This window comes from Sinocyclocheilus anshuiensis, unplaced genomic scaffold (genome assembly GCF_001515605.1).
Source record: "Sinocyclocheilus anshuiensis isolate Anshui unplaced genomic scaffold, SAMN03320099.WGS_v1.1 scaffold451, whole genome shotgun sequence".
Taxonomy (NCBI): domain Eukaryota; kingdom Metazoa; phylum Chordata; class Actinopteri; order Cypriniformes; family Cyprinidae; genus Sinocyclocheilus; species Sinocyclocheilus anshuiensis.
The window spans coordinates 136,256-162,390 of record NW_015549630.1 but is presented as its reverse complement, the minus strand read 5'-3'; the positions used below and the strand labels follow the sequence as shown (position 1 = coordinate 162,390).

The following is a 26,135-nucleotide window of genomic DNA, read 5'->3' as shown; positions in this document are numbered from 1 at the left end:
GAAAACCTGCTGAACGACTCCTTATGGTTGAACACTCACCCTGCACTACCTGCCAAACCTGAAAGAGCTGTGTACCCTGCTACCGGCAGACATGCCCCAGTAAGCCTGAGTGGGCTACGCTAACGGTTATGCTGATGGATAAAGCAGATCAGCCAATGACTAAGAAACCAAAGCAGCATTGCTTTTTCTCCTACTTTCCATAAAGGTGGTTGACACATAGTAGTTCACAGAGGTCAGTGTACTGGAAAAGAAAAGAATGACAACAGCATGACATGACCAGACCAGAAAACACAGTGGAACAAACAAGTAAAGGCCTAAAGTGGTGTCTTACATGAGGCATGCAACTAATTTATGTTTATTAAGATTGTGTGTCTTGTGTCTTGTGTCTTTATAGAAACTCCTGGAGCTGAATAACCTGCACTCTCTGGTGTCAGTGGTCTCTGCTCTTCAAAGCGCACCTATCTTCAGATTGAGCAAGACCTGGGCGGTAAGCAAAACTGCAGATTTATTATTTTATTTTATTTTGTTCATGATCTATTTATGACTTTTATTTATTTTTGACATTCTATTTAGTCGACAGTTAGGACTGTTCATTTTTTGTTTAATATATTTGTCCATGTGTATTCCAATTAAAATAACATAAGCCATATGTATATAAAATAATATCTGTAATAAATAGCAATGCATTAAGTCATAAAAATATGTTTTTAAGATCATTATAAATATGATTTGCATGGGTATTTACTGTTTAGTTATGACATCATCCCTAATTATGATCATAAATTCTGAATTTTTTATTTGTAATATAGTATCAGAGCATCATAGCCTCTACAGCAGAAGAAGTTTCCATATTTTATTTAGGAAGACACGAGGAAAAAACTTCTCATTTAATATTCTGTTCCCTTACAGGGGATTTATTGTGCATAACCACCAAATGCTAGCTGTTCTGCTGCTTTATAATTTAGCTGACAGTGCAGTGTTTGTGTTTATTTCTCCAGAGAGCCCCAGTGCTCTTGGATTTCCATTGATCTTATTTGCAGAGATGTAGATGAGAAGGCCGTCTGAATGCATGGGGACAGTGAAAGAATGAGCCCATTGGATCCCGTTCTGAACATTTAAGTGGCTTGGAAAATTTTGAAAGGGCTGTTTCTGAGACCTTGTTTAATGTTGCCAAAGCATTAAATCTATTTATAAGTATTTGCATCACCCCAGTTTGAGGTCCAAAACCTCTTGGCCTCTTTTCTTGAGGAAAAAGGAGAAGGACTAAACTATATATGCTGTACAGACAACACTTACAACCAGTCCTCAATGAGCACAACTGAATAAGCTGGGTATTTAACCCAGCATTTTTTAGAGTGTACATTGTTTTTTAGCTATATCGCCCAGCCCTAGGTGTAAACATATAAAGGTCCCAAAAAGCTGAATCCAGGAGTTTTTAAGGTAGTAAATGACTCTTTAAAAGTCAAATCAGGCAGTTTTTGTATTCACAGTACTTATTTTGTTGAGAGATGTCGGTGGTAGTGAGTTTAGGCTCACTGGGGGCCTTAATGATTTGGGATGCAAGCGGCTTCCAGAGTTGACATTCCACATTGAGCCACAGCACTTCTGCAAATTGAGAAAATATGGAAAAAGAGGGAGCATGTTGTTTATAAGTAATTGCGGCGGGACCGTTTGTCTGATACCACAAGCCCAGCTCTCTTGCCATACGTTTAGCTTTGCCACAAGGGAAGTTTGACAATGACATTATTAAATAGAATATTATGCATCATTAAATTATGTACTTAGTTAAATTTACATTTAACAACAAAGTTTATTCAATTTGTTAGTGTAATTCATTGATTCTGTGTATATCACAACACCCAATTTAGACCTACAAATAATATGCCAATTTATGAATATATTTTAGATGATTATTACTCTTTTTTGGTTTATGCTAGACACAGAAGCTGACATACAGTTGACAAACTGACAAAATGCCAGTCATCTTTAAAAAGCCACAGATTTTATTCAGTGTTCTTTGCATTCCAAAATGCTTCAGGTCTAACTAGAAAGATTGAAATGTCACATGGCCAGACACTGTGTGCATGCATCAGTTACAGGGATCATTTCTGATTCATTGCAGTCCTGTTTTAAGAGGTTGCTTTTCCATATGTCCTAGAACCCTGAAGCTTGAATTGGAGAAAATGTGCACACTGAACTGTGGTCCTTTTTTAATTATAGATTGGAGCGTTTCATTTGTTGTCCTGTTCATAATGAAAAGGCACTTGCGTGTATTTGCTGACAGTTTTGCCTGACTATAATGACTTTTTTTCGGTCTTTCTGTGCAAATGGTTTCTGTTTCACTGTGCATGGCACAGACTGGATTGAGTAATTCTTTGTCATTTGTTCCAGCCCATTTCTGAACCGCTTGACTTCGAGGCCTTGTCTCCCCTTATTTGAAGATTAACTGCTGATTTCCCAGTGGGCATGCAATGAATTAGGAGGAATATGGTGCTCACTGGTATACATTTTGGAGCAGATTATATACAAGGATATAGATGTTATATGCCTTTATCGTTATATTAAGCAATTTTAGGTTTATTGGATTGTTCTATTTTATACATGGATGCAGTGGGGTCTGTAAGTCTGAGATCACTTTAAAAAATGACTTTTTAAGCTACAATAATCAAAGGATTAAATACTAATCATTAATAAATAAATAAAGGAAAGTTAAAGTTGTGACATTAAATGTAAAAAGAAAAAATAAAATTCTGCAATTTGTTGTTCACTAATCAAATTATTTAGTGTCATTGATAGGATTCTGTCCAATGTTCTTCTTTTGAAACTCAAGATGCACTTTGGATCATTTCAAATCATTCTGGAGAACATGATCATCAGGTTTGACACAAACCTATGGAGTTTGTGGAACATATAGGATTTTTTTTTTAATTTAACTTTTTACTCAATTTTTTATTCTGATAATACAATGCATATTTTATTTTTATATCGTATTGTATATTCATTTTATTTTCTACAAAATTTTTCATGTTTCTAGATAACAGTTTGGACTTTTCCACAATTTAGAATACATTAGTAGTCAATAAAACAATTGTAATAACACAAACACTATATATACACACAAACGTACACGCAACAATGTGTATGTAAATTTACAAAGTACATAGTGCTCCTTTTCTATTGCATGGTTCATTCTCCTACTTTCATTTACTATTAGCTGATCCTCTATTATGCCCTTGTTCCCGTCCTACGTTATACACAAAAGACAAATTACAAATCCAGTTCTTAACATTGCACCTATGGCTAAGAAGCTCATCCCCATCAAATTCAGTCTAAGTGGAAAGTTGCTCAGCGGCGCTCCATCATTGCAGCTGCTGATGTATGGAGGCTTTCACTGCTATCTGGAACGGCTACAGAGCACAGGGCTGACCTCCATGAACTGTGATGTAATCAAAGTCAGCCATGTGTTACTGCAAAATAAAATAAAGATGTTAGTCGTTGAAGGAATCCCCTCACTTTTATCGCCCTCAGAGGGATTGTTTAGCACTGTGTATGTGTCTATGGGAATGAGAAATGCCACTGTGGCAGCCGCTCAAGCCCTGCACTCGAGGAAGGAGGCCGGCTGCTGCTGTGTTCGTGGTGGCGGGTGATGGAGGCTTGATAAAGGAGATCAGAAAAGGCTTTTGTTTTGGCATTTGGTTGCTCTAAATCAGGCAGAAAATGACTAGTCTTGTTGCCGAGATGGTACGCACACGCACATGGAAATCACATTCACTGAAACATGTCGGTGGAGTTACAGTTTACCCTGTTCATCATTTGTAATTGCTTTGTAATTAGTTTTTCCTTAAAATATCATAAGCAGTCTCCCTTAGTACTTCAAATCTTTGTCATAATATTATCATTTCCACACCACGCTCCCTGATTGATGGTGTCGTGATCTAACTTTCCTGCCATAGATTATCTCAGCACCGTTTAAAATCAGCTGCAGTTCTTACCACTTTCTTTGTTGAATAAAAGGGGGGAAAATCACTTTTCTGTTCCTCTGTTGCAAGTCCAAAGGAGAAAAATCCAAGTTGTGGTTCATTCAATTCTTCAGGTTCATTTTAGGCCAATATCTAAATGATGAATGAGAGTTAGCTTCCTGTCAAGTCAGCTCTCCACTCCCTAACTATTGGCTGAGTGTAAATGTATCTAAAAATCAGGCTCATTGGGGTAACTTGGCTGGTAAATGACTAATATAATCTAATTATTACAGTCTTTCAGTTTCTTGCAGATGCATGCCATTTGAATGTGGCATTCAGTTTCTTTCACTTCATTCAGTTTCCAAATACCAACTCCCTTATATAGATATGATAGAAAATTTTATTTTTTAGTTTTTCTTATTTTGTTATTTAAAAGGAGTAGTCCTGTTATTTAAAAGGAATAGATATATTACTGTTTTTGTTTTTACTTTTGAATGTACCACCTTTTTTGTTTCTATCTTCACACTTTGAAAACCTCTGATTTAGATATTTCACACCTGAGAATGATAAATAAGCTGATCCTAATTTACCCACTGTTATGTATTTTATTTTATTTAGTTATTGGTTGTTTTGTTTTTTAAAGGAAATATTTCACCCAGAAATGAAAACTGTCATCATTACTTCACCCTATTTTTGTTGTTTTGTTTTTGCTTTGCTTTGCTTTGCTTATTGTTTTTTTGTTTGTTTGTTTTGTTTTTTGTTTTGCTATTTTGTGGTTGTTTTGCTTTGCTTTGCTTTGCTTTTTGTTTTGCTTTGCTTTGTTTTTTGTTTTGCTTTGCTTTGCCTTGCTTTGTAAAGGAATAGTTCACTCAAAAAACCCTATGCAACCTGACACAGAGGGCATTTTCCACAGAGTTAAACAAGATATGAACATTAATAATGGAAAAACAGTACTGTGTGATTACATCTCTGGAGACTGGTGGAAGGTCATCTGCCAACAAAGTGGTTTCAAGGACTGTTACTTGGATTGTTGGACAAAATCTCTCACCAAACCTACAAAAGAGTGAACTACAATATGTGTATCTGTCTAACACAAGAAGAGCATGTTGAAGTACTTTGTGGAAATTCACTTCAGCATTTGATGTGATAAAGCCATGTGTGATGGAATTCTTCAGTTAATGAGCTTTTTGTAAATCCTATAACAGGGGTTTTGCACATGGTCATCCCCACATATTCAATAGCACATGTGCTGTAAAGAAGCATTGGGTGAAATTATGCCACTCATAAAGGCATTCTAGACACTGAGCCTGTTTATTGTGGTAATGCGCTTTCTATAAATGAGAAATATACCCAGGGCCTGGAGTTTGGGTGCTGAGTTCTGGGAAGTTATCCCTTAATACAATTTAATTAGTCTTCCAATGGGTTGTGTCTTGTTTTTCATATTTAACATATTTGCAGACAGCTTTATTTAGATCAGAAGTCTTAGTGGGGCTCCCGTCTGACAAGATTTACAAAACGGCGCCTCCACAAGTCCCCCATTCTAAAGTTAGTAGCCAATTGGGAGTAACTCTGTTTATTTTACAGAGGCAGTATACTACTGAATTCGTTATACTGAGTATACAGTATAATGAATTAACAGAGGCAGAGCTGAGATGAAAAATAGTTCTATTATTATTCCATTATGAAAAGTTCACCAAGTTAAAACAAGAATATTATTATATAGAGTTTAAAATGTATTCAAAGACATAACTAGAACAGTTTTCCTAATGTAGTTGTCTTTGAATAGAGTTTTTATATATTAATATTTTGTGTGGTTTTTTTCATCAGATTTGAATGAATTAACAGAGGTAACTGAGATGAAAATATTTGGTGATGGTAATGATCATTTTTCAGTTATTTTAAAATAAAATTTAAATTGGATGTATTAATATTTTAGTTTTTAATTGAATTGAAAATAGTAATTTTGTCTGCTTGTATTCTATTGTATATGTTAATTTGATATTTTACATGTGTATATATTTTTTTCTTGTTCCTATCCTATCCTATATATTTTTTACTTGTTCCTAAGTATGCACTTTGAATACCTTTGATTTAGATGTTTTAGATTTAGACATCCATTAGCTGTTCCTAATTTTCTGAATAAATGACCTGTTCATTCCGTATGTGCTTTCTGTTCTGAACAGTTGATCAGTCGAAAGGACAAGGCCACCTTTGAGAAACTTGACTTCCTGACGTCAAAAGAAGAGAATTACAACCGCATGAGAGAGTACATCAAGTCCCTCAAAATGGCCCCCTGCATCCCCTACCTAGGTAAGTGTTATTAAAAGATCACATTTGTACTTGGGTTAATGGTATTTTGTAGACTCCATCCCCTCATATCATGACATCCAGCCAGAAATGTCTTGAGAGATTTACTGGCTTTATAAATAGTTTTTTATTGCGGGGTTGCTATTAATAAGGCTGTAAATAAAGCTGAAGGTGCTTCATTTGAACAGAAGAATAATTTGGGTCAGGGAAAGGAATGGGTCATGGCCCACTGGACTTAGCCAGGCTTGTGATATTGACTCATTCAATTACTTCAGTATAATGGCTTTTACTTTTTTTTGATAAGGTTCATTTTAAGTTGGCTGTGAACACCTCATTATATTTTTTTGGCCTGGTCTCAATTGCACTTTCTATGGTGACCAGCAGAGGGTGTTTTAGTATACTGCTGTGGTTCAGTAATGATTGAGAAATGTGCCATATCCTGTTTTAGGTGTCAACACGGAAAAAATTTACCTTCATCAAATCATTTCAGGGGTTTTTAGGATTTCTGCTTAAACTCAAATATTGTCACCACGCAATGCATAAACCGAAAAGCTCTTTGACTTTCTAGCCACTTCAGTGGCTTTAAACAGAATGTATAGATGGAAAATACAATGAAATCATTTTGAAGCACTTATTTCCAAATTGGTAGCCCCTTTTTCTCTTATGAATAGATGTCTGTCAGAGACTCTCATTGGATGTTGCAAAAGGCCAGTGAGCGATTAGTTACACACACATCAGTCTCCTCTAAAGGCACTGACAGCACTTGAAATGGATGCCTCCCTCAGGATTGTCGCTCTCGTGGGGAACAGGATCCAGATCCTTCACTCAATTACGCTCTTCCATCTTAGTCATCAGAAGCAAGGTCCGTATTACTAATCCAGCTGTTAACCGAGAGCCAGACTTGATCAGGAAGGGATCTGGAGGCTTTGCCTTTAGGAGGCTTTTTGGATGTTTGGCTATCTTGTTTTTTTATGAGTTGCTCTTTTTAAGATGTGAAAGTTTGATTTTAAACACCGTTCAGTATGTCATTGCCACATGTTTGCGTCCCAAGCTCATGGTCACAGAGTTTTCCAGGTGCTCTTGTGTCATTGTGGTATGTGAATAACTAAAAGGCCAGTCAGGAATAACTTCAGGCGGCTGTATCTCAAATTGTCTCTTGGTCTGTAACTTGTGGGCTGCTTCTTTTCTAGAGGTCTGAAATGCACAAACAGACAGACACTGTCATTTCTAAGAAGGTAAGCATGCGGAGAGAGCTGACGCATGCCGTCTCGCTTCTCTCAGCCGCACACATCTTTCTCATTAACCGAATTTCCTTTACATAATCCACATTGAGAGTCTGCTTCCACTTGGGCAGCGTGTCAGTAAACTGCGTTCCACTCAACAGAGGGCTTTCTCAGACGTCACTCAGCAGAAACCGCTGTACCTGGTGCCGGTAGCTTGTGGTTTAGTTGCAGTGTAACTTATTCCCATTTCTGAGCAGCAGGCAGTTGAAACCGCAGGGATGGAAAGACTGTCTGACGTGGCTGAGGTTGTGCAGGCTGTCACTTCAAATCTGTCAGTTTCCACTGTGCTTCTCCAGTGGCCCTTTCCATTTCCCACTGGGACAAAGGAAAAAGGAAATGAAATGGTTTGGGGTTTTGTCAAACACTCTTTTAATTCTTTTTGATGTATTTAGTAGAACTTGCATTATTGATTTTACTACAAAAAAAAAAGATTGATACAATTGGTTTGTACTAAAATAACTGATGCGTCCTGAAAAGATGCATCCTGTTTTACACTTGGAATAGAAGTTTATGGGAAAATTGCACAGCATCACATGTTGAATAATCACAACTTGTTTGAAAAATGTATCATGGTACTGTTTCTAAAGTATTAAAGCCATAACTTACCAGCTTCACTAACAACAGAAATGTGGAGTTTAAAAACTATTAGCCTTAAAGGGATAGTTAATCGAAAAATGGAAATTCTGTCATTAATTACTCACCCTCATGTCATTCCAAACCCGTAAAACCTTTGTTCATCCTCATAACATAAATTAAGATATTTTTGATGAAATCTGAGAGCCTTCTGACAACTTGTTTGAAAAATGTATCATGGTACTGTTTCTAAAGTATTAAAGCCATAACTTACCAGCTTCACTAACAACAGAAATGTGGAGTTTAAAAACTATTAGCCTTAAAGGGATAGTTAATCGAAAAATGGAAATTCTGTCATTAATTACTCACCCTCATGTCATTCCAAACCCGTAAAACCTTTGTTCATCCTCATAACATAAATTAAGATATTTTTGATGAAATCTGAGAGCTTTCTGACCCTGCATAGACAGCAACACAACTACCACATTCAAGGCCCAGAAAGGCAGTAAGGACATCGTTAAAATAGTCCATGTGACATCAGTAGTTAAATCCTAATTTTATATAAAGTTATGAAAATTATTTTTCTGCTCAAAGAAAACTAAAAATAACTTTATTAAACAATTTCTTCTTTTCCGTGTTAGTCGACACAATTTTATTTCATTTCATCAAAAATATCTTAATTTGTGTTCCGAAGATGTACGAAGATTTTACAGATTTGGAACGACATAAGGGTGAGTAATTAATGACAGACTTTTCATTTTTGAGTGAATTATCCCTTTAATGAAGTTTGAGAACTACTTCAGGTAAAAAAACAAATTGCCTAAACCAATCTGCTTTCCAAATATCTGTACACCTTTTTATTTTAAAGCTGTGGCCAAATTTGCCATTGTTCTACAAATAATCCAGTCATTTCAATTATTTGAAAATGACTGGTTTTAAAGTGACTTCTGTAACGAGCTGTGCTTCGTCTAAACAACTGACAACAGACAATGGACCTTTTTGCAAATATTTCCGAAATTTTTGCAAATGTGATCTTAAATTATTAAAATAAATGTAATCATGTCACACAGATCTAATGACCTGGAGATAAAATAACTAATAAAAGCAAAGTCATTTATTATTATTTTTATCAATTTAAATCAAAATGTTCAATTTTTGATTCCTCGGGTACAATCGCCTAGATTTAGATTTCCAACCATAGATGGGACAAATTAAAATGAGTGTAATTCAGCAGCAAGCCACAGATACTCGGTGTAGCTTGTTATATTTATATTTGTATAACATTTACCTAGTCAAAGAGCAAATTTGTTATATGTAGCATTTTTGAATGAATTGCTTGTGCTTTTTATTTTGGCTCATAAACTTGTCAGGAGAACAACTACAGCTGTAGTAGACCGATGTTCAATCCATTCACAGACTAATAATAATAATAATAATAATAATAATAATAATAATTCCTTACATTTTGCTTTTCTGGGCACTCAAAGCGCTTTATATAGAAGGGGGGAATCTTCTCAACCACCACCAGTGTGCAGCATCCACCTGGCTACAAAGCCTGTAGCTGTACATCCTTTATTGCAACAGTTTGACAGTACTTGGGGAAATCAGTTACACTTACAGTATATTACAAATGACACATTATTTTCAACAATATTACATGTATATGTACATAAACATGTTTGATCTTCATTTGACACCAACAGCTAATTTACACAGTAAATACAGTTTAAATGGAGCAATTGATGACTGTTTTAAGATGTGTTTTTATGTTTAATTATGCATTAACTACGGCATTATATGAATTTTAAACATGATATTCCTGAAATAAATTCTGAGTCATTCATCTCATCAGGAAATATATATTCTCATAGCTTTGAATAAACTAGAAAAGCATACGCTATTTATCACTGGATTGGATGTCCTGTGTCTTAGTTGTAACAATGAATGAGTACTGATCAGATTATTTTCTAATATTTTATGACCTATTGAACAAAATAATTCTAAACAACAGACGACAGATTCACAATTGCACTGTATATATAAAGATGTACAGGTTTCACTTGATTTGATTGAACAAGGGTGAAAAAGAACATCATGTTCATGACTTCCTAGTGACAATTATTGTAAGGGAAACTGGCCAATTTATCACACTTCATTTTCTGTGTTGTAAATAGCTTTCTTTTGTAGTCCATGACAATTTGGTGTTCCTCAACCAAGTACAAGTACATCAACCAAGACACTGTTTGTCCTTTTGCCACATATATTATTTAACTGTTACATAAGAAGCTAAACCACAGTCTAAATGAATTGCACTTTATAGGGTGAACGGCGACTGTTGGGGAGCAGTTATCGGTTCATTCCCTGTGTTTATGTGCTGCTCAGTGGAAGGTGTTGGGGTTGGGTCGTATCATCATCACAACCTTCTTGAGAGAGTAGGCGCCTCCTCTGAATTCAGCCCAGTACACGCCGTCCTGATAGCGGCTGCGGTAGTGACCTCCTCTGTACCACACGCCATTCAAATTTGAGTGGGCACAGGCATTATACCACCAGCCTCCCTTTTGATAGTGGGCACAGTTGCCTGAGAGAAAAAAAACATGTTTTTTGGTAAGGTCAATAAATAAATTATAAAATCTAATAGCTACATTTTACTGATACCTGTGTATACATCATGATCTCTGTCCAGAGTGGTGAACTGCTTCCCGTTGTGCCAAGTTAGGGAGTCACCGGCATTGCCATGGTAGCGGCCCACCTTGAGCCTATAGAAGTCGCTTTCAGGTTCAAGGCGGAAACTTGCATACTCTGCAAATGTCTTGCGTCCAGACCAGTCCTCTAAGGTGACCAGCAGCTTGTAGTTCCCTTGGCTGGTTATCCAGTATATGTTCTCCAGACCCAGCCAATACTCTCCATCGATGTTTCCAAAGCCTTGCTGTAATAAAACAGAGGAGCGCCTGCCATTGAGTATTTGATGAACCAAGTAAAATATTTCTTTTAGTGTACATTACTTAGTCTATATTATTTTGTCATGTACTTGAGGCTGAAAAATGACATTTGCTGTAGGGTTTGTTCTTCTCTCTCTCTCTCTTGTTTTTTTTTTCCTTTCTTGTTTTACTGGTAGGCCTTTCGTTAGCCAGCACATTCTTTGCCTTGATAGGCATCTTTTTGAGCCAGTGAAGCACTTGTAATTCCGGCTTTCCTTGTGTTTAATACTGTATATGCAGGGCTTTGAAGACCTGTTTGTTTTTACTTGAAGGGTTCAAATTAAGTTTTTTTTTTTTTTTTTCAAATTCCCTGAACTTACAGTGATTCTGTTGTACACTTTGAATAAGAACTCTGAACACATTATTGATTTATCTGTATATTACATACTGTATATGTCATACATAATGCAGACATATTAATGTTCAGAGAATAATTGAGTACGTTTTTATTTGCATTGAGGCATTTCAGCACAGTGTGGTAGTTTCTGCTTGGCATATGTTCCTCATTAAACCTCTTTAAGTGCATGGCTCTGTACATTAACTGCCATACGGTTTAGTTTATGTGTAGAGTTATAGACGTAAAATGTAAAACGTAAGCAAGTTGTTACCACAGAAACATAAATTTACTTGTTTGTTGAATTTACCACCATTGGTAAAGGAAGGCATATATCACCTCTCTGTATGTTAAATTGTACTGCTCATTTCCCCTATTTGTACATTTATCGACCAAAACGTCATAAACGTAATAATTTATCGTCCAGAATTGGTTCACCTTATATGTCTCCCAGTTTCTGAAGAAGTTGACGGAGCCATCCATTCTTCTCTGGATGACCGTCCAGCCGCCAGGATCCTGTCTTTGATCACACCACACCTGCATCAGCTTGTTGGTATTCTCCGGCTTCACCAGGTGCATGCCACAGTTAGTGTGACCGTCCTCCAAAGCCTCCAGACAATCCTTCCAGGGACCTTGACAAAAAAAACAAAAAATCATTGAGAATTTACCCCATACAAGATGTATACCCTTATATTACATTCTCAGAGAAGTTGTATCTTTTTATATAGAAAGCCTACTGCCTGTTGCTGGCAGATCTCATAGTTGGAATATGACACTGTGATGGACAGAAATACTCTTTGGCTTGAAGGGAAATTCAGGTGCAAAGCTAAAGCAATTGAATAATCAAAGGAAGTCATACTCAGGATCCCCCTGTATGCATTTCTCAGTTGCATCTACTCCCGCTAAGTCTCTTGTTCTTCCGTGGCACAGCTGGAAAAGCTCTTAAGGTAAGAAGAGGATTGACCTTGGCTGCCATTCTGGCCTGGGAAGTTGCCTCTGCTGTTCCAGCCAAACATAACGCTGGCACGGATGCCAAAGAAAGGCCCATTTGATAAATAATGCAGTAGCAAGTAGATCTTAAACCAGACTAAGCTGGTCATCTCCTAGCCTGGGCACTAAACCAGCTGGGAGGAAGACCAGCTAAGGAGAAATTTCCATGCTAGTCTAGGGTGGTTTATGCTGGTTTGGTGTTTGTCTACCAAATGGAGCAGAACAAATATGCTATTCACTAGCAAAACCTAACTGGTGAAGCTGATTATAAACATTAAATTGGCTTTATATGATGATCTTTTCAGGTGGGAAAGCAGTCAAACTTAAGCAAAACCTGAGACTTAAGCTCTTGAAGCAGATGCTCTCACATGTTCCATTATTGTTCGTGTATTTCAACCGTGATTTCCTTACTGTCAGATCTGGCAGACAGTCTTTTAGTTATCTGACATCTCAGCCCCAAAGCACTTCTGAGGCCTTGTGGTTTACTTACAGTAGTCTGGAATATTTTAGTGTTTACTCTCATCTTGTAGCTTATAAAAAGTAGGCCTCATGCCCGACGGCTGGCCCTCACTCACAGCCACTCCAACCACTTCATGACTCTGGATGGTACGTTTACAAACGAGCTGGCTGTGTCTTGTACCAAAATGTAGGCAAGACTTTGCTCCAGTCAGTTTAACTTGTAACAGTACTTATAGTTCACACTCCTATAATTTAGATATTTTCGGCTGAATTTCTGATAACAGACCCCAGACCGCTGGTTACATAGCCTTCAGTGTACAGTCCACTGAGCCGGGTTGTGTGTGTGTTTCTGAAATCTCTCTGGCTGACTGATTTTCACTGCATGCCAGAATAGGAGCCATCACACTACCTGACAAATTTAAGATAACAACACAGACGGGGCTCATTAGCCTCTAACCGTGAATAAAACTGAATCCATTCCAACATTCCCAATCCCAGGAGGAGCATATTAAACTGCTTTTTTATTGGGTCAGTAGATTGTTTTTTATTTTTATTATTATTATTTTTTTTTAATCTCAAGAGACAAGCGTCACATAGACTAAACTCATTTAGACATCTGTTATTACAGTATAGTGTATCATATGTGTTTATTTAATTATTATTATTAGTAGTAGTAGTAATAGTATTATTAATAACAATACATAAGTAAATAAAAAATATTTAAAATGAGTGATGTGTAATATATAATAAATATTCAATAATGTTTTTTGTATAACATTAACATTATATAATATATAATTCACCATTTTTTTTTCATTACATACAGTACTAGTCAAAAGTTTTTGAACAGTAAGATTTGTAATGTTTTTTAAATAATTCTCTTCTGCTCACCAAGTCTGCATTTTTTTCATCCAAAATACAGCAAAAGCAGTAATATTGTGGAATATTTGTGCTGTTTAAAATAATTGCTTTCTATTTGAATATATTTTAAAAATGTAATTTATTCCTGTGATCAAATCTAGATTTTCAGCATCATTACTCCAGTCTTCAGTGTCACATGATCCTTCAGAAATCATTCTAATATGCTGATTTGCTGTTCAAGAAACATTATTATTATTATTATTATTATTATTATTATCAGTATTTAAAATAGCTGAGTACATTTTTTCAGGATTATTTGATGAATAGAAATAAATTATAGAATAGGAAGAAATTATAGAAATTAATATTAATATAATTTTATTTAGCAAGGATGCTTCAAATTGATCAAAAGTGATGATAAAGAAATGTATAATGTTATAAAAGATTTCTATTTCAGATAAATGCTGTTCATCAGAGAAACCTGAAAAAATTCTACTCCGCTGTTTTCAACATAATAATAATAATAATGTTAATAATAATTGAGCAGCAAATCAGAATATTAGAATGATTTCTGAAGGATCATGACTGGAGTAAGGATGCTAAAAATTCAGCTTTGAAATCACAGGAATAAAATACATTTTAAATATATATTAATTAAATATATTTATCAATCATAAATTGATTTTTGTTGTAAATATGCCTGACATTTTATGACATTTTAGTGGGTGTCTTTTTTCTCGGGAAAACAAAAACAAAATTGCAATTAAATTAAACAGAAAACTTTTTTTAAAAATTTGGGAAAAACAACAACAATTTAAAGCAGTATTACACTTATTGTTTTTATGCTTAAACCCTTTTTCGTCTTTGACCCTCATATAGAAAACAGTTATTTTAAATAGTAAAAATATTTAAAGCTTTTATTGTTTTTGCTGTACTTTGGATTAAATAAATGCAGGCTTGGTGAGCAAAATAGACTTATTTAAAAAATCTTACTGTTCAAAAACTTATAAGTGGTAGTGTATATAAAATATCTTAACATTTGGTATTTATTATTGATTTAGACAAATGTTACCGTTTCTGTCAGACCTTTGAACCTCACTCTATTTCTATTATGCAAATTTAGTTTTTATTCTGTCTTAGAGGCTGTATCAGTGTTTTGTGCTAAATTCCGAACACATTTTGATTCTGTACATGAAAAGCACCTCACTCCACATTCTTTGCCTCATTATCTTGGAGCCACCAATGTCTTGCTCTCCCTTGGAGAAGTCTGCTTGTCAGCAAATTAGAAACTCCTTTTCAGCTCCCTTCTGTTTAATTGGTCGTTGAACATTTCACACCATGGAAACTTGCCACTTAATGCAAAATTAGTGCCAAAACAAGTATTTAAAAAAAAAAGAAAGAAATTGAGACAGGAACAGAACAGAATAGCTGAAAGCAGGTTCAAAGATACATTATTTGAATCAGTTGTTTCTAATTAGAACAGTGATATTAATGAGTAGATGAGTCATTTTTAAATTCCTGTCACATTTGCTGTTTTACAGTGACAATATTTTAGTTTACTTGTTCAGGGGGGCTTTATGGAGAGACGTTTAGACAAAGGCAGCTGTTATGTCTGGCAGACAAAGTTTAGATTAGGTGTGTATGAGAGATGGAATGAGAGACATTGAGAGAACAAAAACAGTCTAATGGCCGACAGTGGAAAGAAAATAGGCTTTTCACTACAAAGATTGTAGCTAACATTCACAGAGATGGATGAGGTGTTGAACTGGAGATGAACATGAATCAATCAAGTGAAGTGAACTTTAGAGAAGATATGGTAGGAAGAAGGGAGGAAGAGGAAACCGAGAGGCCTTACAGATTTTCAGTGGTGTGGGTCATGTTAAAACACTTTGGCAAATCCATCAGCAGACCATTTCTCAGGAAGCCCCAGACCTGATGGAGCTGAGTGTTTGTGTGGGATGTCTGGGTCGCGCATGTCTGGTAACACTGGAATAAATGACTTCATTTCAACAGTGTCCTGCTTCCCTCCCTGCCCTGCTCTTTCTCCAGTCATCTTATTTCCTTTTTCATCACTGCAGCTTTACTATCGCAACCAATTCTGTTTTTTGTCAGATCAAGCCTTGTATGTCTGCAAACAGCAAAAAACGCGCACAAAAAATTGGATCTTTTAACGTCCACTTAGGACCACTTTCATATACATGTATGATTCTAAAATCTTAAGGTGCATCTTAAATTTTGTGGTCAAAATCAGTCCATTGCAGCAACTTAAACCTGTTCTTCCAACCTCACACAAAATGTTTGATCACCTAGATTTTGCCCATGAAAGTTTGAAGAACAATATATACTAGTGCTGGGCGGTATACCGGTTCATACCGTGTTTATTTTTGTTATGATATGAATTTTTAAAATACCGCAATGTTTAAGTATGTCGCTTAAACAACATTCGGAACACGACACTGTTTGAAAGGGGTCCCTTTACACTGTTGCACTGGGGGGGAACAGCTGTATGTGTTACTAACCGTGAATACCGTCATGTACCGTGAAACCGGTATAATTTTGAAAAATACCGTGATATAAATTTTTGGTCATACTGCCCAGCACTTATATATACTGTATATGAATGATATTCTTATATATTAATATACAGTATATCTTATATATATTAATGATATCCTATATATATATATATTAAAGAAATGAATGTAAATTAATATATAATAAGGAGTAACTACCATACACATTTATAGTTTAAATGCAGCCTGTGATGGCTCGTCCTTATGCCATTTCCAAACTCAGTCACTGTAGACTTTTTCTGACAGTCTTCTTTCCTTTACTTTTTTTTTCTGGCCAGAATCTTTCTCTATTTCCTTCCAGAGCTCTTTTTCGTACTGTAGTCCTATTGTGAAAGCTTGACCCTCATTGAGGAGAGTTTGTGTAACCTTTCTCTATTAATGCAGGCAGACCTAGCCAGGAAATTGCTCATGTCACCAGATGGAGTGGAAATATAGCCCCTGAAAGATGCCTTTTTCATTTTTGCTGTCTTAGTTTAAATAATAAATAGACCAAATGTATATGTTGGTTTTGGGGTGGATGATATAAGCAAAACATTATGATATTCTTATAATATTGCAATGCATTATGATAAACACGTTAAAGAAAAGTGATTAAAAACTGCTGAAAAAATTTATGCAATTTCCTTTGGATTGAGATAAAGAACAGTCATGTTCATTGCAATGAAGCATAAGTGTTCATTAAAAACAAACAGTATTTTTTTGGAAAATAAAACTTTTCTGCATTATTTATCCCTAAAAATTAGGCTTTTCATTGACTTCTCATTTAGACCATTAAAATCATGTAAAATGAAATGTAATATTCAGTCTGAAATTGATGAATTTTATTAAATCGATCATAAGTTTTTGTTGTCCATGTTTAACAATGCCACCCATGGGCATGACTCAACACAAAATATTGTTTATGATATTCATCATCTGACCAGATTAACAAACTAGATGTTGGCATTTCAAAGCTGACAACAACAGATGCTTTATTGTCACGTCTCTGTGTGGGAGCCGCTATGCAGAGAGAATTTGAGATGAATGAACTTTGATAGGCAGTGCTTAATAATGATGGACTGTAAGAGAAAATTGCCACTGAAAACCACACAAGGATAAGAGTCATCAAATGGAAATATCACACTTTGAATTATTTAATGTCAGTAACTATTGATGTTGCGTCTGACATTTCTGTACGAATTTTTCTATTTCAAAAAGTTAAAAGTCTTGGAGGTCTTTTTAGACCTCATTATAAATGTCTTTACTGTAGGGCTGGGCGATATAAAAAATGTATCAACGATATAATGTTTGATATTGTTCAGTATTGATAATTATTGACATTTTTTTATAACCTTTTTTAAAACAAAGAGCAATAGGAAAAACAAAAAGTTTAAATTGTACCACTGTATTTTTAAATTAACCCAATTTATTGAGACAACCAACAAATATTTTTTGTTTTATCAGTCAAACACACAATAAAAATGAAACAAATATCTAATTTCTAATGTTTTATATGCCGATTAAATAGGCCACAGGAGGGCGCAATGAGCAAACTAATGCAGCGCATTAAATTGTCAACGCAAGGAAATAACTGTCTATAAAAAACCGTGCATTATGTCTAAATTAACTCTCATAAATCAAATATAATTTCGTAAATTGCATAAACAATTATGAACAAAACAACATCATGTATTTATGCATTGCTTAATACAAAGAGCCGATTCGGCCATCACACAGATTGCAGGAATAAACCTCCAAAAATTTGTGACGTGTTTTCTAAAAGTTTAAACTGTTTTAATTTTGCATGGCTTTCTATACATCTCTTGTGTGAGATGCGAGTGCAGCAGTCATATTTGTCCATCTAAAAAATATGCTGAATTTGCGTTCTGTGTGAATGGCTTGGTTTCAGTTTTAACCTAATCAAGATCTTCTACGCATTGAGCTACTATATTTCTCTAATATTTTGAATGAATAATGCAGCAACTGCGCATCTCGTGGGCTAGACTAACAAAACATTAAAATGCAAAAACGTCACTTACATCATCATCATTGCATCTCGTGCGCCACTGATGACGCTCCCTGATGCACACCTAACATTTGATTTCACTATTTTTGCATTCAAATGCAAATGTTTATTTTAAATTCGACTAATATTCATTTTTTTTATTCACAATCTCCTCATCACAGGCAGGCACAGCACTTATGTTCGGGTTTGTGTGTGCTGTCTGCATCACTCATAGCACGTGCCTATATCGTGCGCTATATCGGAAAAATTTTCTGTCGTTATCGAAGAAGGTGTACCGTCAATAAATATCGATACCGTTTTATCGGCCAGGCCTGTTTTCAATCAATTTAATGTGTCTTTGCTGAATGAAAGTATAAATTCCTTTTACAGAAAATCTTACTGAGCTTAAACTTTTGAAGGATACACTTGGTGCATGTTGGCTTTGTTTTCTGTAGGAAAGTTTTGTAAAGCCTATACTCCATTTCCTCAAAATGCAAGTATTTTATTCTCATTTCAGTTTTTCCCTTCAAATAGTACATGCAACACTGGAGAAATGAAGCTGAGACTCACCGGAGGGTTTGTTTGTGGTGGACGGGCTGTGAGTTCCTCCTGGCATGGTGGGAAGGGGAGCAGGAGGCACTTTGAGGTTCTGATCGCTCTGGATCTCGTTGGTGATCTGGTTGTTACGGCTAAAGGTTGGCGTCTGGTAGGGCTTATTGAGGGATGGTGAGGGTCTGGGTTGCGGTTGAGGTTGTGGTTGGGGCTGACTTTGGACCGGTACCCTGGGTACTACAACTGGCGGTCCCCTCTGACACTGCGCCTCAAGAAGGGCAATGAGCGCTGACTGGTTATTGGCTAGTGAGGCGAGGTGCTGATACTTATGCTCCAGATCTTTATAGCGGTTTGTAAGCTGCAGCATCTCAGAGGTCTGGTTGAGGATCTTATTCTCCAGTTGAGAGAGCTCCAGCGCGTTGTCCCTCTTGCGGATGATCTCATGCAGCAGCTGCATGTATAACTGCGTCACTCGGGAATTCATATTACGGGACTCCTTGCGCAAAAGCTTCACCTCATTGACGATGCCGCCGTCGACTTCTACAAGCTGCTGCAGAGTCTCGATTTGTCTCTTCTGCTTGTGCAGCTCAGAATTGAGGAGCTCCAGCTCCTGCTTATTGACACGGTTCTCCAGCACGGCCTCAGGCTCCTTGGAGTTCACACAGATGGCTCCCGTAACCTTTTGCTGGGGTACGATGAAGGTGTAGGAGCACTTGTCCTGCGGCGGAGGCTCTGGGGCCCGTCGTGTGCGAGAGGTCGACAGGAATTCAACCTCTGGACTTTCATCACTGCTGTCAAACTGCTGAGTGCTGCCCTCCGTTTCAGGAAACCCTCCACTAGCCAGGAGCAACACCAGCCATACTAGCGCAGGAACATCCATGACCACACACACACCTGTGAATTACATGAGCAGAGAAAAAAAATGGTTTTATTTATTCATAAATATATTTTTCAAAACCTTAAGTAGTTTGGCAAAATCTTAAGACAAAGGTTAACAAAATTGCTTCACTGCTGCTTAATATCTTCATATCAGATCATTTGACCTTCTTTGTCAAGATTAGTTTAGGTTGTAAAATATCATGTGGAGTGACTTTCCAAAATTGCAGTATTTATGAATTTATTAATTCATGATATTTGTGTGGACAGCAAACAATTTCCCAATGCATTTTGCAACGAGTTTGCCACTTCAACCAACAGAAAGCTGCTTGATTTTAAATTTATTTCTGTGTGAGTTGTGCTCCAAATATCACTATACTATTGACAACAGACACTGGGGTTTTTTTGCCAGAGAAACTGAAATTTGACAGTACCTTAAGAAGCTTACCCATGTCGTTTAAACTACGTTTAAAAATGTTTTTTGTGGACATTCTTATGTTTCATTGAACCTCAGGTCTAAATCATTTTGGAACAGTCAGAACTTTAATCCTCAAAATATTTACTTTGATACCACCCTAAGGGTTTAAGGATATATTTTTCCATCCTTGAGGCCTATGGGAGGCATGAGGCTAATTTTCCCCTCTATCTGTCTGAACAGGCCTAGCTTAACCAAACTAACACAACCCCAACTGATCTAGACAGGAGATCTGGCACCTCACTCAACATCTGTCACACCAGAGAACTCATTACAACAGGAGTCAGTGAGCTGCCCCTGTTTCTAACCCAGCCATGGAAGCTCTTGATCTCTGGGGACAGATTAGGTTTCACTGGGAGAAATGGTCTGGCAAGCCACCGTGTTCCTCCAGCACTGATGGAGACGCAAACAGGAGTGTGGCTGACCCTCACAGCGGGGAAATTATGACGCTCAGTAGTCCCATATTCTGTAAGTTCTTGGCTTCATTGGAGCTTCTAGACTTGAATCTCGCTCAAACACTTTCACAGCATCCTCTCCCTCATATGTAGTCTTGGCGAAATTGATTTATTCTAGTGATTCAGTTCATCATAAATGTTTCTCTCTCAGATGTTGCGTTAGATTGTCGGATTCATTGTTATAAATCAGTTTATTCAGAAAGTTCATATAAATGAACATATTCCAAAAATTCACTTTGCTGCTTTGTTCAACTTGGTTGTATATATTTATTCATAAATGAACAACTTAAAAAATGAGTACATATTTTGCAGTCCTTCTAACAATTTTAATCCACATTGCTACTCCAATACTTGCTATTTGGTATGAATTTATTTTTTGGGGGTATAATAAAATTTATTTTTTATTTTTTTTTTTCATATTTAGAAAATGTAATAATATTAATATTTTGAAATAACTTTCATTTAATTTTTATTTGTTTTTATTTTAATTTTTAGTCATTTTGTTGCACTTTTGTCGTTTTTATAATGTTTTTTACAATTTTTTTATTTTAATTACCAAAAACATGATTTGAATAGTTTTAGTAAACCACACTGTTGACATAATCGGGCCAGTTTTGACCACCCACACCTCATACAAAAAACATATATCCCGTTGAACAATGGAGCTGCCCCAGTTGCAGGGTGACACAGAGTGTTTAATTCTGCTGAATGGATTGTTTGGTCATCATGGGTGTCCTGGCAGGACTCTGCTATGGTAAGCTGCCATATGAATGAGTTCTCAGTTGATGGCACTTGGGTTATCTGAACCTTGCCACAGGCTTGAACATCACGGAGGGAGAATGAAAAGCTGATGTAGCTCTAGTTCATGCAAGCACTGGGATTTTACTCTGATTATAAGCATGTATTACATAAAATGCATTGTGCAAGGCGTGCATAAACCATGCCCAAAAAAAAACTTACATGACCCAGTATATTAATACTGAATTAGGGCTGATTCATGCAAAGTGAGTTTTTGAGTTCCTTTGTGCTGCTTTTTAATTGTTTTCTGTGTTAACATGCTGCAGGGACATATTTAACTGTTGCTTTGCGTCTTGCTTTTTTTCAGTGTCAAATTAAAGTTGAACAAAATACGTCTTGAGACCCTGGGCTCATTTTCCATTCTGCTGTGTCTTGCATTTAAATGTAAATGTATTAATGGACCTACTGTATTTGACCATTGTGCCAAACTTTTAAAACAGCATGTCAAACTTGAGAAACGGTGTTACTTTTCACTGAGCTATGCCTCACTTTTTCATTTGATGTGCATGGCACTTTAAAATGTAAAGCGTGCAGGATGTGTTCTGATTGTATGAGGGATAACATGTGTTTCTATGATAGTTGCAAAGACAGAACTGCAGGACTGACACCTGCTTCCAATGGATGTCTGTCATTTGAAATCAGTCTCCAGGAAGGTATGACGTGATTTATTAGCCTGATTTATTTATTCACAATGAAAATACCAGTTACATAAAGACCTGTAATGACACAACACATGGCCTTTTATATTCATGACATGAAGCCACTTTGTGTTGTTTACCCCAAGTTTCAAAGAGAGTGAGCATATTGGAAAAGCAGGCCGGGGGTGTCTGGACGAGGGGATGCAGTGAGAAGTTTAAGGATGCCTGTGAAAGCATTGGAGAACACTTCTTCCTAGAAAGTATAACTAGAGTGCTTCATCTTCGGGAACTTTAATTGAAAGCTGCTGTTGGACTGAGTTATAGAGCGGCATAGTGCAACACCTTTCTAACCCACTAGCAGGTTTTCTGACCTCCACGTACATGTACATTCACAGATAGCCTAGTCATGCGTAATGAACCTTAGTTGCAGGGATGTTTTAGTGGATGTTTACTGCAAACACACGTTTATGACAAATGCATGCAGGTTATACAGCATTATTCATACGATTATTACTGTATCACACAAGTTAAATATTAGCATGGCATTTATATACATAGCAGTTCTATTGATAAGACATGAATCGTTCCTTTTAACCATTGCATCTCTGAGCAACGCACAATAGAGGTGTTTTGTTCCTGAATGAATCCTGTTGTTGAATTTTTTTAACAAATCAATTGAGAGAAAAAAATTCAGTGACTTTCTCATAAAGACTATTACTATGTTCATGAATGAATCAGTGTTTTTCAATTAATTGATTGAGTGAATTATTCAGTGGTTTACTTGTGCACTTAATGATATTGAATAAAATGTTTGATTGAATAAGTTAATTACTCACTTATAAAGACCGTTGTTTTGTTCTTGAATAAAATTGTATTTTTTAATTAATTGATTAAGTGAATGATTCAGTGACTCACTCAAGACTTTCACTTGTTTTTTTCATGAATGAATCAGAGGGTGTGAACAAATCATTTGAGTGAATGATTCAGTGAAACAGTGTTTCTGAATGAATCAATTGAGTGAATGATTCAGTAATTCACTCATTACTAAAAAGTGTCACCGCTAATGCACAAACTGACAATATGTCTGTTGTATAATAGAGCAGTTTCATGAGCTCTAATTATTAATGACCCAGATCAGAAGAACGAATTAGCATCTTACATTTTCTAGATCTCTTTTTCTCCAAAAACATGTCCACAATTCTGTTCTGTCAGCCTGTTATCATCATGGCACCGAAAAAATACAAAGCTGACAGCAGAGTTTTTTGGGAATTATCTGGAGAAAAGGGGATTGCAGTGCTCATTAGTTGAGTTTTATAACATATTCTGGGAGGACAGCCAGAGGGGAGTTGGTTCAGTTAACATCAGGAAGATTTTTAGAAATATAGCACTAATGGGTGAATTTTTAATGGATGAAACATTTTACCAATAGTATTAACATCTCTGCTTGTCAAGCTGTCTCTCTGTTGAGGAGGATTGATGCGAACAAAATTCAAGTTGTTTGTTATATTGTGGTTGTTTATGCACAGTAACCACAATAACAGACCTTTGCCGATGAAGTCAGCAAATGCACAGGAAACCTACAATCTGTCTGTCCACATCATGACTTCACCACTGGTCAGCATAGAAATATTCATCTAATAGCCAGCTTGCATTACAAATCTTGTTGTCTCTTTCTATGAATCCCCTTCTTTCTCCTAGCTTTGACAGGACCCTTCATGTTCTTACTGTTTAAATACATGAGAGATGATCTAAGAGCTGTTTACACAGTATCTGTCTTATTTGTGCTGCCAAACTATTTTTGTATTTCCGGCCAGCCACTGATAATTAAGTTACATAATCTTCACAGAAAAAAACATGTTGTTTTCTGTCCCATGGAAAACTTGTCATTCTCATGTCCCCATTCTGCTATCTGGACATGTTTGATTAAGACTCTTCAGTTGTGTTCCGCTCCTCACGAACTGCTTTTGTCTTTCTAATCTTACTGACAGATTAGGTGGCAGAAATTTTAAAAGCTGTTGACTGACAAGAAGTATCTATAGACATCTATTGAAATATCCATTTAAGCCGGTAGCTGTGTTTTGAAACACAGTAGCTGGTTTCTAGGTAGTCTAAAACCATTATCAGATAACCTCCAAGCAGGTTATTAATGTTTCACAAACAATTCTGACCACTTGAAACTGTTGTGACTACTAGCTGGTCCTAAGCTAATGACCAGCTAGAAGTAGAAACTAGTTTCCATGTTCCCAAACACAGCTACCATTATAAGTTGGATTTTCCAGGAAAGGCAGCTACTCAGATCAGATTGGATTTGTTTTTTGTTTATTTAAATGATCTGGAATACTCTATTCTGATTGGTCAATCGCTGTGTTCATTGTCAGATATTTCCTAATACCCACCATTGTCCAAGCAATGCTGTATATAATCTACAGTACACAATTCTGATTGGTCAGTTGCTGCATACAGTGTTAGATATTTCTTCTCGTATCACAATATGGACTAGCTCTCTCTTGTTTGTTGCGATTGTAGCATGATGTTTGTTATCAATTGTAGTACAATTTAAAATATATTACAAAAAGAGAACAGTTGTTTTAAATTGTAACTTTATTTTAAGGTCCAAATCTCACTATTAACAAACCATTAACTGACTTTTGCCTCAATAAACTCCTAATTTGCTGCTTATAAATAGTTAGTAAGGTAGATGTTACGTTTAGGTATGTAGAATGTAGAATATGGTCATGCAGAATATGTGCTTTATAAGTACTAATAAACAGCCAATCTGTTGATAATAGGCATGCTAAGTTAATAGTGAGAATTCCTGCCTGTACTAAAGTGTTACCGTAATAATATTTCATAATATTTCTGTTTTCAATGTATTTTTGATCAGATAAATGCAGCCTTGGTGGGCATATAACGCAAAAACATTTTGAACTGTAGTGCATCAGTCTAGTGTTTTTCTTTCTTTTTCCTGAAAGGAAAAAATAATGATGGTTTCCACTAAAGAGTGTGTTTCATGTGAGGCTGAGGAACCCCCTCGTGCCGCTGTAACAGACCAGTAATGATAGGTTGGAGTTGGACTTGCGACTTGTTGGATATTCTGACAGAGTGTCAGACGGCCGGGGCATTGCAGCAGGCAGCATCTCGTGTGAGCTAATGCTGCGGGCGGCATGTGGTTTCACTGTGGTGTGTGAGCATGTGCCTCTGTGTGTGTCTGCATTCATGTGTTTGTGTGTGTCTAGGAAGGGGAATATCTGTGGTTTCTCGGAGTGGAACATAAGATGTGTTTGAGAACATGTGATTCAATGGAGACCCTAAGTCTAAGAGCTAGGACTCCCCAACCAGCATAAAGAGACAATGGAAATGCTTTTGTCTGTGGTGAAATGTCTGTGTGAGTGGCAGGACAAGAGAAAGCACATCTGCCTAATCCACAGAGCTGTCATTACCCCTTTGGTGGGAACAAAATCCTCCAGAGCCTGTCCTTCTGACACGCACCTCGAGAAGTGTCCCGACAGGCCAAAGTGAAGTTTACTTCGTCCAGTGTTCCATTACAGATGTGGCATGACTTACAAGCTACAGCATGACTGAACTGCTTTTGAACTATTCCACATATTCCTCATAAAAAATAAAGAAACACCTTTTAAAAGGGAAAGAACAATAAGAGATGGAAACAAGTTCTGCCTTGTTGTGCACCATTAACAATATACCTTGGAATGCCATTGGCAAATTGGAATTCCTGAATTTGAATTGAATTGAAAATGAGGTAGCAAACAGGATGCAGAATTGTACGTTATAATTTGATTTTGAATGTAATTTTATTTTTATGCTATTCAGAATTACCTATTAAACATGTCATCATATTCTCAATGTATCGTGTTTCCAGGTATTGGTACATTGTTAATAATCATTGTTTGAAACTACTTCGTTTCCAAGCATGCTCTATTTACTTATGTAATTCAGTTCATTGTATTATGCAAACACTTTTTTTTTTTTTTTCTTTTTTTTTTTTTTTAATGAAAAAAGATTATTTTGAAAAAGTTGAACTT

General features: G+C 36.3%; 2 protein-coding genes across 3 annotated transcripts in view; one reads left to right on the top strand and one right to left on the bottom strand.

Moving 5' to 3' along the window:
• ralgps1 (Ral GEF with PH domain and SH3 binding motif 1) overlaps positions 1-26,135 on the top strand; it is a 112,890-nt gene that overhangs the window by 26,638 nt on the left and 60,117 nt on the right. The window contains exons 8-9 of the mRNA XM_016448603.1: positions 395-487; positions 6,143-6,269. Of these exons, the coding sequence (XP_016304089.1) occupies positions 395-487; positions 6,143-6,269 (220 nt within the window). The remainder of the gene's footprint in view (positions 1-394; positions 488-6,142; positions 6,270-26,135) is intronic.
• Positions 10,422-26,135, bottom strand: part of angptl2b (angiopoietin-like 2b) — a 19,504-nt gene continuing 3,790 nt past the window's right edge. For both annotated transcript variants that reach the window (XM_016448605.1, XM_016448604.1), the window contains exons 2-5: positions 18,872-19,747; positions 11,873-12,066; positions 10,778-11,048; positions 10,422-10,700 (exon numbers count right to left, since the gene is read on the bottom strand). In XM_016448605.1, the coding sequence (XP_016304091.1) occupies positions 10,501-10,700; positions 10,778-11,048; positions 11,873-12,066; positions 18,872-19,733 (1,527 nt within the window). In that variant the 5' untranslated portion in view covers positions 19,734-19,747 and the 3' untranslated portion in view covers positions 10,422-10,500. The remainder of the gene's footprint in view (positions 10,701-10,777; positions 11,049-11,872; positions 12,067-18,871; positions 19,748-26,135) is intronic.